Source organism: Saprolegnia diclina, assembly GCF_000281045.1.
Source record: "Saprolegnia diclina VS20 unplaced genomic scaffold supercont1.103, whole genome shotgun sequence".
Classification (NCBI taxonomy): Eukaryota; Oomycota; class Saprolegniomycetes; order Saprolegniales; family Saprolegniaceae; genus Saprolegnia; species Saprolegnia diclina.
In genome coordinates this window covers 91,221-107,258 of record NW_008246170.1, presented here as the reverse complement: position 1 = coordinate 107,258, position 16,038 = coordinate 91,221, and the positions used below count along the sequence as shown (strand labels likewise).

The 16,038-nt window shown below is 60.7% G+C and overlaps 10 protein-coding genes across 11 annotated transcripts in view; 6 read left to right on the top strand and 4 right to left on the bottom strand.

The window, feature by feature from the left end:
• The window catches only part of SDRG_15832 (hypothetical protein), a gene marked incomplete at its 3' end in the record, with an annotated part of 2,180 nt that extends 1,925 nt beyond the window's left edge, over nucleotides 1-255 (top strand). The window contains exon 8 of the mRNA XM_008622016.1: nucleotides 73-255. Coding sequence (XP_008620238.1) covers nucleotides 73-255 — 183 coding nt within the window. The remainder of the gene's footprint in view (nucleotides 1-72) is intronic.
• Nucleotides 256-344: 89 nt separating this feature from the next.
• On the top strand, nucleotides 345-2,740 carry SDRG_15831 (TKL protein kinase). Its single transcript, XM_008622015.1, has 9 exons — nucleotides 345-546; nucleotides 595-675; nucleotides 724-792; nucleotides 837-905; nucleotides 954-1,019; nucleotides 1,072-1,262; nucleotides 1,307-1,417; nucleotides 1,464-2,217; nucleotides 2,266-2,740. Exons 1-9 carry the CDS (start codon nucleotides 377-379, stop codon nucleotides 2,663-2,665), a joined length of 1,911 nt encoding a protein of 636 aa, XP_008620237.1. The 5' UTR covers nucleotides 345-376; the 3' UTR covers nucleotides 2,666-2,740.
• Nucleotides 2,741-3,251: 511 nt separating this feature from the next.
• Nucleotides 3,252-5,662, top strand: SDRG_15830 (hypothetical protein). The gene is made up of 4 exons (XM_008622014.1): nucleotides 3,252-4,481; nucleotides 4,529-4,735; nucleotides 4,789-5,396; nucleotides 5,451-5,662. Exons 1-4 carry the CDS (start codon nucleotides 3,276-3,278, stop codon nucleotides 5,614-5,616), a joined length of 2,187 nt encoding a protein of 728 aa, XP_008620236.1. The 5' UTR covers nucleotides 3,252-3,275; the 3' UTR covers nucleotides 5,617-5,662.
• SDRG_15829 (hypothetical protein) lies at nucleotides 5,621-6,871 on the bottom strand. The gene has a single exon (XM_008622013.1). The coding sequence runs from the start codon at nucleotides 6,514-6,516 to the stop codon at nucleotides 5,686-5,688; it is 831 nt and encodes a 276-aa protein (XP_008620235.1). The 5' UTR covers nucleotides 6,517-6,871; the 3' UTR covers nucleotides 5,621-5,685.
• A 249-nt stretch (nucleotides 6,872-7,120) lies between these two features.
• On the bottom strand, nucleotides 7,121-7,721 carry SDRG_15828 (hypothetical protein). The gene has a single exon (XM_008622012.1). It carries the CDS (start codon nucleotides 7,704-7,706, stop codon nucleotides 7,224-7,226), a length of 483 nt encoding a protein of 160 aa, XP_008620234.1. The 5' UTR covers nucleotides 7,707-7,721; the 3' UTR covers nucleotides 7,121-7,223.
• Nucleotides 7,722-8,140: 419 nt separating this feature from the next.
• On the bottom strand, nucleotides 8,141-11,302 carry SDRG_15827. 2 transcript variants are annotated; one of them, XM_008622010.1, is made up of 2 exons: nucleotides 11,249-11,302; nucleotides 8,141-11,199 (listed from the first exon to the last, which is right to left on the bottom strand). In XM_008622010.1, the coding sequence occupies exon 2, from the start codon at nucleotides 11,191-11,193 to the stop codon at nucleotides 8,257-8,259; it is 2,937 nt and encodes a 978-aa protein (XP_008620232.1). In that variant the 5' UTR covers nucleotides 11,194-11,199; nucleotides 11,249-11,302; the 3' UTR covers nucleotides 8,141-8,256. The 2 variants fall into 2 exon arrangements, with proteins under 2 accessions (XP_008620232.1, XP_008620233.1); XM_008622011.1 differs by having other exon boundaries at nucleotides 8,144-11,206; nucleotides 11,249-11,276.
• Nucleotides 11,303-11,677: 375 nt separating this feature from the next.
• Nucleotides 11,678-12,881, top strand: SDRG_15826 (hypothetical protein; the record flags this gene model as incomplete). The annotated part of the gene is made up of 4 exons (XM_008622009.1): nucleotides 11,678-11,705; nucleotides 11,759-11,934; nucleotides 11,981-12,082; nucleotides 12,132-12,881. 4 exons carry the CDS (start codon nucleotides 11,678-11,680, stop codon nucleotides 12,228-12,230), a joined length of 405 nt encoding a protein of 134 aa, XP_008620231.1. The 3' UTR covers nucleotides 12,231-12,881.
• Nucleotides 12,882-13,240: 359 nt separating this feature from the next.
• SDRG_15825 (hypothetical protein) lies at nucleotides 13,241-13,555 on the top strand (the record flags this gene model as incomplete). Its single annotated transcript, XM_008622008.1, has 1 exon — nucleotides 13,241-13,555. One exon carries the CDS (start codon nucleotides 13,241-13,243, stop codon nucleotides 13,553-13,555), a length of 315 nt encoding a protein of 104 aa, XP_008620230.1.
• Nucleotides 13,533-14,890, bottom strand: SDRG_15824 (hypothetical protein). The gene has a single exon (XM_008622007.1). The coding sequence runs from the start codon at nucleotides 14,859-14,861 to the stop codon at nucleotides 13,599-13,601; it is 1,263 nt and encodes a 420-aa protein (XP_008620229.1). The 5' UTR covers nucleotides 14,862-14,890; the 3' UTR covers nucleotides 13,533-13,598.
• A 140-nt stretch (nucleotides 14,891-15,030) lies between these two features.
• On the top strand, nucleotides 15,031-15,992 carry SDRG_15823 (serine/threonine protein kinase; the record flags this gene model as incomplete). The annotated part of the gene is made up of 2 exons (XM_008622006.1): nucleotides 15,031-15,883; nucleotides 15,937-15,992. 2 exons carry the CDS (start codon nucleotides 15,031-15,033, stop codon nucleotides 15,990-15,992), a joined length of 909 nt encoding a protein of 302 aa, XP_008620228.1.
• Nucleotides 15,993-16,038: the final 46 nt, after the last annotated feature.

The following is a 16,038-nucleotide window of genomic DNA, read 5'->3' as shown; positions in this document are numbered from 1 at the left end:
TACTCGTTCGGCGTCGTCCTCTCGGAGCTCGACACGTGGCAAGTGCCATACGCCACCGCATCCTCTTCGCAGCCCATGTCGGCGGTGCAGATGGCGCTGCTCGTCTCGACCGGGAAGCTCACGCCGACCTTCCGCGACGACTGCCCGTCCGACATCTTGGCGCTGGCCAAGGAATGTCTTGCCATGGACCCTGACGATCGACCGACGGCGGCGCAGGTGTCCTACGCGCTGCGCAAGCTCCTTCGCGCCACCTAGTTGTCGACTTGAGTCGGATTTGTGTCACTACTTGAAAATTGCGTCGTTCTTTTTAATAAATTGCGTCGGTTACGGTATCTTTTGGACAGGCGGCAGGCAACGTTTCGGGAAACCTCTGCTCATGGGCGACCGATCGCTCACGGCGCAGTGCGGCAGCGCCAAGAGCGTCGTCGTCTGCATTGTGGGCGCTAACGACCGCCAGGTCAACTTGGCGCCAAGTGCGAATGGCAGCCTCACGGTCAAAGAGCCGTTCCAGATACTGCAGGCGCTGTCGCCCAAAGTGGCTGCCTAGTACCGACGACGCCTCGATGGGATCACTCGCTGACGGCGACCTCTTAGCACGCTCAACGACGACGGCGTCCGGCGCGTGAACCCGTCATTAGGCGACAACTTGCCGTCGAGCGCCCAGCTCACGTCCTTGTCCGCGCGCTCACCAACCTCCTGGACGCTCTCAACCACGCAGTGTAGGAGTCTCCAGGGCAATGTGCTGGATGGCGCGCTCAACATGGTTCAGTGGCCGCCGTCGCTTACGACGCTGTAGCAATGCTTTGAGAAATCTTGTTGTAAGACGCAGTGCGTAGGGACCTCTCGGGCAACCGCATTGGCTTTGTGAACGCCTCGTTTGTCATCCCGTCCAAGCTGCGCACGCTGTACGAGCGACGCGCTCTGGGATGGCGCTCATCGTGGCGTATTCCTAGCAACTTGTCCAACAACAAGATCGCGTCGATTGACCGACTGCGCATTCCGTCGACGCTTCGCATCCTGTGAGCGCCTATCAGAATGAACGACTCGAATGGCATTGAACTATTGCACTAGGTGGCTGGCCGACAACCCGATCACGACCTTCAATGTGGACGCAGCCTCGTTTACGTCGCTGAGCGAAATGAGTCTTGTTGCGGATGAGCCCATCGTGCCGACGAGCTGCCGCGGCCAGCTCCGCACGTTCAAAGGCGCGCCGGACGCAGAGACGCAGCAAGCGCTCGTGCACTCGGTGTGCGTCGTCTACGGTACGCGCTCGCGAGCGACGCTTTGACCCACGTTGCGTCACTAGACGACGCGGTTCCCGTCGACACGAGCAGCAGCAACGGTGCCAGTTATCTGCAAACGATTGACCTCACTGCTGCGCTAGTGGCCGGCGGCGCCCAGTCCCCGGGTCGCGAAGGTTGTGGAGTGATGTCTGTCTCCGAAATACTGATGCGATGTCGTAGATGCCCCCGCGGGCTTGTACGTTGGGATTGGCATCGGTGTCGGTGCCTTGGTTGCCTTGATTGCTTACTTGTTCTGTCGCCGCCGGGGCCGAGGGTCGTCGGGCGAGAAGCCCTACCACAGCTTGGAGACGCCTCCGCTCGAAGCGACGTCGCGGGGCAGCTCGTTCGAGCGCCATCATAATCAGCAAGAGCACGACATTGCGGTGTCGACCGGGAGCTCTTCGGCAAGCTCGGCATTTTCGTATGACCTTCGGTCGGACATTGAGTTGGACGCGGCGAGGATTCCCAAGAAGGAGCTTTTGCACAAGCGCGTGTGCGGCAGCGGCGGCTTCGCTGTCGTGTACAAGGCGACGTTCCAGGCCCAAATCGTCGCTGTCAAGGAGCTTCAAGCCGTCCACGCGCGCCAGTCGATCTACATTCAGGCGTTCATGCACGAGATCAAGATGTTCTCGACGCTCAACCACGACAACATTGTTGCGTTCGTCGGGGTGTCGTGGACCACGCTGCACGACTTGGCGCTCGTCACCGAGTTTTTGCCCAACGGCGACCTCCGCGAGCTGCTCTCGCACGACGCGACGGCCCAAGCGCTGCAGTGGACGGTAGCGTCGTCGACGTACCCCGTCTCCAAGCTGCAGATGGCGGTCAACGTCATCGATGCCATCACGTATCTGCACTCGTTCGAGCCCAAGATCCTCCACCGCGATCTCAAATCCCGCAACATTCTCCTCGACGGCTACTACGTCGCCAAGCTCACGTACGATACTACACTCTAGTTTTGTGCACAAGTCGACGTACCTTCTAGGGACTTCGGTATCAGCCGGTCCATGATCGACGAGACCATGACGATGGGCACGGGCACGACGGCGTGGGCTGCGCCCGAAGTGCTCCTCCACGACGGCCATTACAACGAAAAAGCCGATGTTTACTCGTTTGGCGTTGTCCTCTCGGAGCTCGACACGTGGCACGTCCCGTACGCGTCTACCTCGTCGTCGCAGCCCATGTCGGCGGTGCAAATGGCGCTGCTTGTCTCCACCGGCAAGCTCACGCCGACCTTCCGCGACGACTGCCCGCCACCCGTGCGCGTGCTTGCGGAGCAGTGCTTGACGATGGACCCAAGTGGCCGACCGACAGCGTCGCAAGCAGCGTACGAGCTCCGCCGATACATGCGGTCGCTGCCGTCCGCGCCCGGCGAGGACTCGTAAGAACCGCGACCTACTCATAATCCTCAGCGTATGGTTTGGCCGAAGCACGTAACACATTGACCTTTTTTCTCGTGCTGCCACGTCATAAAAAGTACCACTACTGCTTCGTCAACAGGCGAGTCGCACCTTGCGCTGCACGGGCGGTGTCGACTACAACAGCCCGTACAACTAACTAGGACTCGTCGAAACGTGCACACTCCAATGGTTCAGGAAGAGGTGTCGGTGGCGGGCAGGCAATGCTGCCCAATAGGCCAGCTGACATTGATATATATCAGCCAAAAATGGCGCTGATCCACCACGTGCCAGCTGTGCCACTGCTGTCCACAAGCCGATCGCGTCGCGGGACCAAGCATATTCGAACGCAGTCGAACGGCAAGGTGGCGTTTCCAAGGTTCTGCGTTCGTCAAGCACGTTCGCCTACGTGAAATGCGTATCATTTGGCGTCGAGGTACGACGAAGACGGTGCATTGTATGAGACTGCGGTCCGCGTGCAGGCAGTAATCTCAGGTGGCTTGAGATTTCACGTATAAAAAAGCTGGTTTTGCGCGTTTCGCAGCCATTTTTCGTGATTTTTGAGTCGTTTTGGACCGGAAAAGACACCACTTGGCACATGCAGCTGGCAATGGAGCAACTCAAGCGCCAGCGGCTCGCCAACGCCGGCGTGACGTATCTCATGCGCAGATCTGAATTCGACGCGATTGCGAGCGCATCACTCATGTCCGTGCTCGCATCCCCGCCGCAGCTCGCCCGCGTGGACGAGGTAGACCTGTACACGCTGCGGTCGGCGCTCGACTCGTCGTCGACGATCGCGTCCAATGCCGAGCTCATACAGGCGCAGCTCGCGCGCTTCCTGCCCGCCGACTCGCTCGTGGACCTCGAGACTGGCGACGTGCGCTCGTACGCGGCGTCCGTGCTCCTCACGGCGTGCACGCAGTCGTCGCTCTCGGACGAGGCCAAGCTGCGCTTCGTCTTTGACCTCCTCGACGTCGACCGGACCGGGTTCGTCACGCGCGCCGGCATTGCGTCCTTCCTCGAGACGACCATGAATGTGCACCACGTCACGCTTTGCGGCGTCAGCGTCGGCGACGTCCTCGACCGCGTCTTTGCCAAGACCAGCAACGGCGTGCTCACGTTTGGTGACTTTTGCTCCATCTTCCACGAGCCGGCATCGCCCGCTGCTGTCAAGGTCGCGCCATCCGCGTCGCGGCCGCCGTCGTCGCGTCTCGACGCCATCCTCGACTGGCTTGCGGCCCACTACACTGAAGTCCAGTTTCTCACCATGTACTTTCTCCTCAACTTGATTGCGTGCACGATCAAGATCACGACGATTCCGTGGGACCCGATCGCGGGCCAGCTCGCGCGTCTCGCCAAGGCCATGGCCCAGATCGTCCTCGTCAACGCCGCCTGCGTGCTTCTGCCCATGTGCCGGTCGCTCGTCACTGCGCTGCGCAACGTGCGCTGGCTCTGGGCGATCGTCCCGTTCGACCACACGATCGCCTTTCACAAGCTCGCGGCCGTCGTTTTGCTCTTGGCGTCCGTCGTTCACTCGGCGGCGTGGGTGCTCATCGTCGTCCGCGCCCGCGAAGCATCGGACCTCGACTGGAGTGTTTCGATCCTCAACAAGAAAAAGACCCGGCTCTTGCGCTACGGCACCCTCCTCGACATTGCCGCCGAGCTTCCGATCTGGACCGGCCTCGCCATGCTAGTCTGCGCACTGATCGCCGTCCCGTGCACGCACCACCGCATCCGTCGGGCGAATTTCAACCTCTTTTGGCTCAGCCACTGCCTCTTCGTGCCGTTCACAGTCTTCCTCTTTGTCTGTCCTTATGTTTACCCATGAGATCTGATAGCTCTGTTGACTAGATGCACGGACTCGACGGCTGGATGGCGCCGCCGCAGACCCATTTCTGGATGGGTGGACCACTTATCGTGTTTCTCATCGAGCGCCGGTACCGCGTCTCGGCCGTCTTCGGCGGCTCGACGCATATCCTCAAGGCGCACATTGCGTCCGACACGGTGGCCATCTACATGCACAAGCCGCGCGGCTTTCGCGATTTTCAGCCGGGCATGGTACGAATTTTCTCATTTTTCGACTTGAAAGATTGATAGTTATGAAACTGTAGTACCTTTTCTTGAAGGTGCCAAGCCTCTCGCGCTTCGAGTGGCATCCGTTTACGATCTCATCGTGCCCGGAAGACAACTATCTGAGCGTCCACGTGCGGCGCGCGGGCGACTGGACCGGCGCGTTGCACGACCGCCTCGCGGACACCAGCCAACCCTACCCCGCGATCGCGATCGACGGCCCCGTGGGCACGCCGTCGCAGGACTATGACAACTACCCGGCTGTGGTGCTCATCGGCGCCGGCATTGGTGTCACGCCGTTCGCTTCGATCCTCAAGCACCTCGTGCACGTGTGGGAGGAGCACCGGTGCCCCGACTGCGGCGTCGTCCAGCTCCCGAAACGCATAGCACTCCAGAAAATCTACTTTTTCTGGGTCACGCGCGAGCAAGAGAACCTCGGCTGGTTCCGTGACACGATGCAGCAGCTCAGCCTCATGGACACGGACAACCGGCTCGAGATCCAGACGTACTTGACGCCACTGAGCCGCGAGTCGGTCGTTGCGCCGCTCCGCCTTATCCAGACCTTTATGCAGCTCGAGGACGGTCATGACGTCTTGACCGGTATCGCATCCAAGGACAAGAACGTCACCCACTTTGGCCGCCCCGACTGGTAGGCGGCTTATTGACGCATGTACTTGGATCGCTCATGCTTGCATTTGTGCAGGTCGGCGGAGCTGGCGCGTATTGGCCAAGCCCACCGGGGCAGCGAAGTCGGCGTCTTCCTCTGCGGCCCGCAACCGCTCAACCGAACGGTGGGCGCCGCCTGCCACGCTTTCAACCAGGCACAGACGGACGGCACCGCGTTCTCGTACCACTCGGAAAAGTTCTAATCCCCCTGTAACCTAACCACGTAAAAGACTATGAAATTATTGTCCACTTCTACGAATCTATCTTTTTATTTAGATGGGCTGTGGCGAGTCGGGGCTCGACGCTTGCGGCGGCTCCTGCACTTGGGCGCGCTGCCGCCACCGAGTGACCCAGACGGGTGCGTGGGTTTGAAGTAGCGTGAGGAGCTGGAGAAGCACCGTAATCGCCAAGCCGTTGCCGTCTGCGTCGTCAAAGCAAAGCACTTTGATCTCGTAGCAGATCTTGCAGAGCGTCGGGAGGTTGGTCGGGGATTCGAGAAGCGCCCACAGTTTAGAAGACAAGTTGTACTTGTTGTCATAAATGTCAGCTTCAGAGGCGCGTAGCTGTGGGCCCCAGAGCACGAGCGAGGCCATGAGATCCGTCGTCGCCAGGAGGACGACAACCAGTGTTGACCAGAACGAACCTCCAGGGCTTGGAACCTCGATCACAACATCGTTCGATCGCAGAACCGGTGGCACGGCCGAGTAGACGGTCCTCGAGCACGCGCCAATGCATGATTCGCGCTGGCCGCAGAGAGGTTGGCGGAAGGCGAGGCAGTTACGGTCGCAGGCGACCGGCAGCTGGGGCCAGAGGCGCGTGTAGTAGCCCAGACGCGTGCTGTTGCAGTACGCCTGGCACGCCTCGGCGTCGCTGTAGGCGGCTGCGCACAGCGATGTCCGGCTTGCCTCGCACATGGGCGCGCATCGGTCAACGAAGGTCTGCAGCTGCGGTGTCCACGGCGTCGGGGGCGAGCCCTGCACCATCAACTTGGGCGCACTTGCCGCCAGCACCGAGAGAAGACCGACGCCGAGTAGAGCCGCGCGCAGGCGAAATACGTTCACCGAGCAGTGCTGTCGCAGCCATGGTACGACGTTCGAGCGCATTTGGCTGTTGCGTAGCAAGGGACAATAAGCTTCTTATTGAGCTGAGTCCCGAGGCTAATTTTGCTAATTTTGGCGCGTCCGTTGAGAGCCAGCGACTTCAACGCCTGCAGACACGCGAAGCGGTATACGCATGCAGGCGAGTAGCCGCAGAGTCAGCCACGGTCCTGCATCTTCAAGGAATCGGGCGACGACGAGAAGAAGCCCGTGCATTTCTTGTCGCGGGTTCTCTAGGGCAATGGACATCGCCACATTCATGGAGGTAGGTGGTAGCTGAGCTGCCGCAGGAAGGACTCGTGCCCATGGGTGCCCCGGTGTACAGTACGTGGCGAGATGCTCGTCGATCGATGTGCCATCGCCGGCTACTTCAAGTGGCACCACGGCTGAACCCACTGCTGGCCTGGCATGATTCGCTACATTATGGCCAATCCAAAGGCATTTAGACAATATGTGACGTATGATTGGCCAAAAAAGAAATAGAAGTTCCGGATTGGTCGATATCGAACTGATCAATTCGTTCCTATCCTCTTCCTCCTCGCACAGGGCCGACGTGGCGACGACTGCCCGTGGCCAACGATGGCCTTGACGGGCCCATGCGATGGAGCCAGCCAAGTCCTCTCGCCTGCATGCAAGTAGACTAAGGTCAAGACGATCGAGTACACGTCAAAGGACACCTATTACACATGATATGCTTTCGTTGGATCGATCGGCTATTGCGATCGCAAGCTCCAGAACGGGTTGGTGTAGAAGCGATGTCGTCGCTGCTGCTGCTTGGGCGGCGTCTCGGGCACGGCGGATCGTGTGATCGTGCCATCAGTCGCGTCGAGCCAGCGGCGCGCCATGATCTCGAGCCGTCGCCGGAGGATGCGGTTGAACGGCAGCGTGAGCAACATGGCCTCGCCCGTATTACCGTCCTGCAAGACAAAGATGACGCGGCTCAAGATTGCTCGACGAACGCTCGGGCTCGCGAAGATCATGGCAGCGATCCGGTGGTGCGAGCGCACGGCGCCGAGGTTCGCCTGGTTGCGCGCTACAATCTCGTCGTCCGTCGACGTCGTCGTCGTCGCCGCCGGCGGGCACGTGCTGCCGCGCCGGCTCCAGACAAGAGAGGCAATCATCGAGAGCGCCATGAGCAGCAGTACGTAGAGCTTGGCGCGGATGAGGTCGGCGAAGCTCTTGGTCGTCGTGCCCATCGTCGCCAAGCGGCCTGTATAAATTATGACTGCAGTGTCGCTGCACCCAATGCAGGTCGTTCTCATTGGTCAAAAAGCAGCCAATCCAAGGTCGACGTGGGAAATCTAGAGCTTCCGGCTTCGAATTTTCCATGCAACGAGCCTGACCTCGAGCATAAAGATCGCTTGGCGCGGGCAACCGCGGCCGGGATCGATGCGCGGGCCAACGCACATTCCTCTGTATTAAGTTGGATCGAATAGAGCGGCCGGAAGGGAGGAAGCACCCACTAGTCTGAACCGCTCGTGCTCCTTGAATTTGCCACTTCAACTTGACTGGCCCTTCTGGCACCTGCCAGCGCCCAATCCCGCCGATCCACTCCCATTTCATGGTACTACACACCGAGCGCTGACTCTGGGCTCTGGAGCTCAACTAAATATGGGCTCTGGAGCTCGACTGACTCACTTCAAACCTCACGGGATTTCATTGTTGTCATTGCCATCTCCACAGCGCACATGGTAGGCTTGGAAATACCGAGTTTGTTGCGCTAAGAACGTACTCTCGACGTCCGCCTTAGCCGCGCAGCCAGAGCGAGAGTTGGTCTTCGTATGCCATGCACATGCGGTCCATCTCGCGCCGAAATCGACTGGCGCCGTCGTCGACGGCTTCTTCCACGACGACATCGACCCACGCGGGGGATGACGACGACGCATCATCGTCGTCCTTGTCCTTTTGCAGCGCCTCCATTTCCGCAAGGACGTCCCGGAGCTTGGCTTCGCGCTCGAGGTCGGCGTTGCGCTCAATCGAGCAAGTCGCGTCCCAGCGCAAATAGTACTCGGTCCAGAGCCGGAGCGACTTGACCGAGACGCTCGGGATGAGCACGTCGGTATCGTCCACGGCGTCCACGCACCGGGCGTTGCCATCGCTGCTTTCATCGCTCTCGTCGGCGGCGTTGCTCACAAAACTAGCGACCAGCGCGTCTCGAACATGACGTGGCGGCCGCGGTGGCACGACCGTCTCCTCGGTCACATGGGGGAACATGAGGCCCGTGTCGAGGTCCTGGACTATCGAATGCACGAGCTTGGTCTTGGCCGATGCCTCGTTCGTCGGCGGTGACGCCGGCGCCGTCGACGCCATCGGTGTCCGCACCGGCGCCGCGTCGTTGTGCACAAAGACAAGGTCGTCGTCCTTGCTCTCTTCGAGGCCGACCACGGTGTGGGCGTCGGTCCACGGCGGCATCGGCACCTCGTTTGCTTGGCGGCGCTCCTTCATGCGCGCGTGCCAGTTTTGGCGCGAGTACTTGCGGGGCTCGTAGAACGGGTTCGAGATGAGCGAGACCTCGAGCGACGAGAGGTACGTCCAGAGCGAGATCGTCGGCGCCGACTTCTCTTCGCATACGCGCGCATTCTCCGAGTCGTAGAGGAATGTGCCAAAGCGACAGGCATACAGATGGTCCAGCACGAGGATGAGGTACCGCGTGTTGAACTCGAACGAGCACGGGAACTGCCGCATGAGCTGCCAGACGCACTCGATCCACTGCAGGAAGACCACCGAGACCTCGCTCGCGTTGATCGTATCGCTTGGCGGCGGGTGGCCCGTGCGCTCCGAGAATTTGTGCCCAAAGCTGCACCAGTCCTTCTCGACGAGGAGGGCGAACCCGCGCAGCGTGCGGTAATGCGGGTCTAGCATGAGCTCGGCGAGTGCTGTGAGCTGCGACGTGCGGTCCCAGCCGTCGCTGCAGTGCACGAGGACGCTCGCTTTCTCGGTCTTGACGAGGCGCACAATCTCGACAGCGGCGTGGAGGATGCAGCTGATGTGGTCCAGCCACTTGGTCGCAGCGACGTGTTCGTTCCACTTGCCGATCGAGCCGGACGTGGCCGGCCGCTGCTCCTTGGCCACGCACAAATCCACGAGCTTCTGAAAGCTCTTGCGCATGATGTGAATGTTCTCAATGCCCATAAACACCAGCCGGCAGTCGGTGAGCCCCAGGTGCATCGAGGACGACGTGGCGACGGCCGGCTCGTCGGCGTCGTCGTCGCTGCTCGGCTTGGCCTCGTAGTGCGCCGTGAGCTCGTAGCCGGCGCGCCCGACGGTCTTTTGCGCGACGGCGTTGGCCCACGGCCGCGCGTCGACGATGACGAGCGTGCTGCTTGACGGATTCGCGGCCGCGATCGCTTGGATGAGCGCAATGTCTTCGGCGCACTGCTTTTGCCCGAGTCCGACGAGCGGCTGGCTGCTCCGGCAGATGGTTGCGCCGGTCTGCACGTCCCGCCAGCTCAGCGCCGGAATCCGCGATTTGGACCGGAACGCGCCGGCGACGAGGAGGACGGCGTCCGAGATGATGGCGGGCACCGCGATAGCCGCCGAGTACGTCGGGCAAAAGGTGTAGTTGTGGTTGACGCTCGTGATGCGCCACGTGGTTGTGACACCCACCCCGAGCCGGTTAAACTCGGCCACCGGGTCATAGACGTTCCAGCCGTCGCCGATCGTGGCGGTCGGGAACGTCTCGGTAGAGACTTTGGCAAAGTACGGCATCGGGTGCCGCAGCAGCTGGTCGCACTTGTCGAAAAACGAGTATGTCTGCCGCTGGACGAGACCTGGAAAGATGAGCTGGAGGCGCCGAATGTCCTTGCAGATAAGGTCGAGGACGCCCGTGTCCGACTCGGGCAGCTCTTGGCGCTTGATGCGGTCGATTGACCGCAGAGGAATTGCGTGGTAGAGTGGCGGCGCCAGCATCGGCGCGCTGTGGATGCTGAGGCCCGACTGGGACTTGGACGACCGCCGGCGCAGCGGCGTCGCGACCTCGTTCGCGAGCGGCTTGTGGAGGCTCGTAAAGACGACGCGGTAGTTGGTGATGTACAACGTGCCGGGCTCGTTGTCCTTGTAGTCGGGCGTCCGCAGGTAGACATCCGGGCCACGCACGACAACGACCTCGCCCGGGATCGTCTGGATGCACACGGCGTCGGCGAGACTCGCGGTCATCGGGCTCTGACTCGCGCTCACATCGTAGAGACTGCTGTCGTCGCAATCGTCGTCAATAGGCAGATGGTGGTGCAGGTCTGCGTGCATGGTGGTCATGCTGGACGCGGGCAGGCTCTGCGTCAAGCTCTGTCGCCGCCGCTCGTTGACCATGTGCCGATGCGACCGCTTCGCCGCCTCGCAGCACTTGTCGCAGACGCGCACGGGCGTGAAGAAGCCGGCCGACACGAGCGGCATGCGCGAGAGCGAGCACGCGTCGCAAAAGATGTTGCCGCAGCGGCGGCAGTGGTGGCGGCGCAGCACGAGCGAGAAGGTCGCTTGGCACTGGTAGCACTTGTCTGCGAGCGAGTCGGGCACCCATGCGACCGATTTTTGCGTGATGCGACTCACCTCGTTCAGGATCACTTGGCGGATGCTCTCGGCGGGGCTCTCGCGGCCGACGGCGGTCGACGTGCGCTCGGGCGACGTTCGGCGCTCGTCGGTGGGCACGGACGGGATGACCACCTGGAGCGACTTGCTCAGTGATGTCATGTCTACCTAGTCGCTGCGCGCATGAGGCGCTACCATCGTCATCATGACGGCCTACCGGGACGCCGATGGCTCTGCGTTCGCGCTCTGGCAGGAAACGTTTGCTCTTTTTATATCCGGATATGAAACGGTAGCGATTGGCTAAAAAGATGACCCAATTCAGGTGGTAGCCAATGAAATCGCAGAAGTCAACCAGCATACAGTGCGCCAGTGCAAACGTGCGAATCTCGATGGATCCCACCTTTACACAGTATTTAAAAATTACTAAATAGTGTACATTGAGAACACGCACTGCTTCTCCCGCAAGATTCTGCTCAGCGCGCGATGCCTCGCTCACGTACTGGACCTGCATCGCTCGCTCGGTAAAGTATAGAATCAGAAGAAAGGTGTGCAGGTGACCCCTGCAGATATCTTTCTTGTGCTTCATTTGCACACTATTTCGGTGTCAACCGCGTAGAAACCCCGCGAAACCGTAACCACTTGCAGAATGAACCCGATCGACTTGCGCTTCACCGGTCTACATCGCTGCGTGCCTAGTCTTTTTGCTAATATACCTGACCTATCCCAGATGCCATCACCAAGGGCGACGAGGCGGCGGTTGTATCCTTTGTTGAGGCCGGCGACGTCGACGTGAACGCGCCCGACCGCGACGGCGACCTGCCCCTGCGCACGGCGGCCAAGAAGGGCCAGTTGGCCGTCGCAGAGCTCCTCGTGTATTACGGTGCCGATGTCAATGCGACCGACGTACGACGCCTCGCTTCCTGCATAAACGCGCAGCTCATTCGTGCAGGTCTATGGCTGGAGTGCTCTTCATGAAGCCGCGCTCATGGGGTCGGACGACATGGTGCGGACGCTGCTCAAGCTCGGTGCCGACAAGACGCTGCGCAACGAGGTGCGCACGCTGCAACGCCGATGCGCCCGACGGCGTCGTGTGCGCGTAGGACGGGCAGACCGCACTGGACGTCGCGGTGCAGTTTGGCCACGCGCCCATCGTCTTTGTGCTCTGCGAAGGCCACTCGGCGCAGACAGGCTTCTACTGAGCATCGTCAAAATGCATCTCTGTGCAGCAGCGTTGTGATCTCGAGGCGCGATCGTCATAGGCCCAGGATGCCATCACTGCCTCCTGTCGTCCGTAGGCCCTGGACATCGACTTGCTCCTGACGCTATGTATCGAGTGCACCACGTCGCCACGTGTCGAACGATCAAGATCGCGTTCGTTTCACTGGATTTTATTAGCAATTGCCGCACGGTTGTTGGGCTGCGCATATCTCCGCCCATCGACGCTGAAAGAGGCCGTGGCGCCTGACGTGCGAGCGGAGCCTCGGTGCACAGCCACCCAGCATCGCCGCCAGAGGCAGCGGTACACTGTACCAAAGCTCCACAACGACGTCTCCGTCACAGGTGCCCTTTCCACCCAAGCCCCACACATAGCTGTCGTCACGACAACGCACGCAGTCCCACGGCCATTGGCTCTTGGAGCGTCTGATCTTCTCGACGCAGCAGTTGATGCAAGGACAAATATGTAGCAGCAGCGCTACTAGTAGTCGCTAATCGCGTGGTAACTAGTGCGGCAGCCTCCATGTAATGAGCTCGTAACGACGTCGTTTGCGCTTCCGCCCGGGCAGCGCGGGCGTAGTACCGCACCCAAGACAGCGTCGCCCCGCGGCTTTGTGTTGGTCGCAGAGATTTCCTACACTTCCAGCATTACGCAATCCTGGTCGTGGTGGCCGTTTCCCTCATGACGATGCCGCTTTCTCTGTATGTTGTGAATAGACAAATATATGAAGGGCAATTCCATTTTTTCCATAGATATCAGATTGTATGTATCGACTATACCCTCCGAGGTTCGGCGCATTTTAAACAATCAATTTAAATGCACTTTGTCTTTGTATGGAAATGGAAAATATGGAATAAAAATGCAACTTCAACTTCGGGCTTGTAACGCTGATCGGGCGCAGAGGCTTCATAGCGGCGGCCCACAACTGGTAACGCAGTCGCCAGATACGAGACCTACACCGCCGCGACGCCACTCTTCCTTTGACCATATCCCATGAAGTCGCTCCTCACCCGCGCCCGCTTACCGCCGATCGCCGAGGTCGTCGACGAAGCCGACGCCGACGTCGCCAGCTACCGTCGCCCGGCCGACTACAATGATATCTTTGCCAAGCGCCCGGTGCTTCTGCGGTCGCACAGCGGCGACAGCTACGGCATGCAGACGATGCACTTTATCTCGATGGTCTTCTCCGTCATCTGCATCGAGATTTGCAAGGGCGTGCTCCTCCGGCTCATGGCGCTCGTGACGCTCGCACTCGTGCTGCTCGTGGGTCACCAATGGTACCTCGTCGCACGCTGGGAAAACTTCTAGATATCTTATTGTCGTAACGCTATGTTCTTATTTATGAAACGGCTTATGCGGCCTCGTCGCCGCCGCCACGCTTGTCGATGGCCACGTCCAAGGTCGGGTTGCGCTCCTGGAGGACCTCGAGCGCCGCGAGGCCCGCGTCGCCGAGGTTGTTGCCGCCGACCTCGAGCGTCTTGAGCGCCGTCGGCGTGTGCAGCGCTTCAAAGAGAGCGATCGCCAGCGCGCCATGGAGCGCGTTGGCGCCAACGTCGAGGCCTTCGAGCACCGGGTTGGCCAGCAGCGTCGGCAGCACGTCCAGAAGGCCCGCGCCGAGCGCGTTGTCAAAGACGCGGAGCTCCTTGAGCGGCGACGCGAAGTGCGGGCGCATGCCAATGCTGGTGAGGCCGTTCGCGCTCAAGTCCAAGTGCACGAGCGTCGACGGCGTGCGAAGAGCCATCGAGCCGTCGTCGCCGAGCTGCGTCTTGGCGAGCACGAGGCGCGCGAGGCCAGCGTTCGCAGACAGGCCGGCGGCAAAGCTCTCAATGCTGGCCATCTTGTTCTGGGACACGTCCAGTGTCTTGAGCGTCGCGTTCTGGCCGAGCGCGCGGCCCAGCGCGGCCCACGCCGCCGGCGACAGCTGCGTCGACGAGAGGTTCATGGACGTCAGCGACGTGTTGGTCGCAAGCGCGTCAAAGAACGCGACGCACGAGTCGCCGAGCGGGTTGCCCGCAAGGTTGATCGTCTGCAGCGAGCAGTCGGGGCGGCGGACCCACGTCGCGAGCGCCGACGACGCGGCGCTGTGCAAGACGAGCTCGTTCTCGGCGATGTCGAGCTCGCGGACCGCGTTGGAGGCGGCAAGACCGGCGACGAGGTGCTCGAAGCCCTGCGTGTGAATCTTGTTGCGTGCGAGAACGAGGTGGCGGATGCTCTTGTTCGTGCCGAGCATCGCGCCGAGCGCGGTCGCGCCGTCGTTGCTGAGGCCCTTGAGCTCCATATCGAGCTCCTGGATGGCCGACGCCGGGTTCTTGGCCAAGCCCGCGCAGAGGATCGCGAGGCCAGCGTCGCCAAGCGCTTCGGTGCCCACCGCGAGCTTGCGAAGGACCGTGTTCGTGGCGAGGACGTTGGCAAAGGCCTCGAGGCCGTCCGCGCCGAGGTTGTGCCCCGAGATGTAGAATTCTTCCATGGTCGGGTGCGTCGCAAGCGCGGAGGCGAGCGAGATGGCGTCGGTGGACGTGATCTTGCGCGTGCTAAGGATGTACATAGACTTGGTGTTCTGCGCCTGGAGCTTCTGCACCAAGTCGGTCACGCCGGCCTTCGTTCCCCACACCATGCTCGTTGCTGGCGGCAAATTCGATTTTTGACACGAATTTTGACCAATCCTATGGCAACATTTGTGATTGGCGGAAATCTAGATAATAAAGAGCCAATCGGACGCTGCAAATCGGTATCTTTCAACGACGGTGAAATGGTGGTCGACGGACGCCAGTTCTTTCCAAACGATGACCGAGGGCTCGACCACGACCGACGAGTCCTTGAGCGTCGACGTCAAATCGGTGCTTGCGGCGACGGCGCTGGCCCTTATCATCCTATATGTGGCGTGCTGCCTGCGCCGGGCGCGCCACGAGCAGCTGCTCCAAGGTCCAGCGAGCGACGCCGAGCAGGATGTCGCGGTTTCAAGCACCCAATCGCCGCCCGCGCAAGTGAGCGCGCCGACTGCCGCCGACATGCTGACGTCGATGACTGAGCTGCAGAGCCTGCGCATACCGACGCAGAGCATCAGACACCGCAAATTTCTTGCCCGTGGTGCGCATTGCTCAGTGTACAGCGCTCAGTACGACGGGGCGCCCGTAGCGATCAAGGTGCTGTCTCCAGATGAGTCATCTCTCCAGCAAAAGACACGCGCGCTACTGCACGAGCTTTTGCTCTGCTACCGCTTAGAGCACCCCAACGTCATGCGCGTGCTAGGCGTTGCATGGACAGAGCATCATGTGAAAGCACCTTCTGACGTGGCGATGGTCATGGAGCTTCTCCCAGGCGGCAACTTGCAACATCTGCTCGCTGCTGACATTGAGCTTCACGCATGGAAGTGGCTCTCGACCAAGAAGGCGCCCGTGACCAAGCTCTCGTTCGCGATCGGAATCATGGATGCCCTCGAGTACATGCACGCCCAGGGCGTTCTCCACGGCGGCTTGAAGGCCAAGAATGTGTTCCTTACACCAACGTACTCTGTCAAGCTCAGTGACTTGGGCGTGACGCGCCACACCGAGGTCCAGCTCGCGCTCAGACCTCCATCCAACGCACCGACCAACCGCACGGCCGGCTGGATTGCCCCCGAACTCTTCCAGAGCTCAAGTGCCAGCTCGATCGCAAGCGACATTTACGCCTTTGGCGCTGTCTTGTGCGAGCTAGACACATGCAAACCGCCGTTCTCGACGCTCGTGGGTCCCGGTGGCCTCGATAACGTTCAGATCGCACTCCTCGTCGTGCAAGGCAAGATGCAGCCCAAG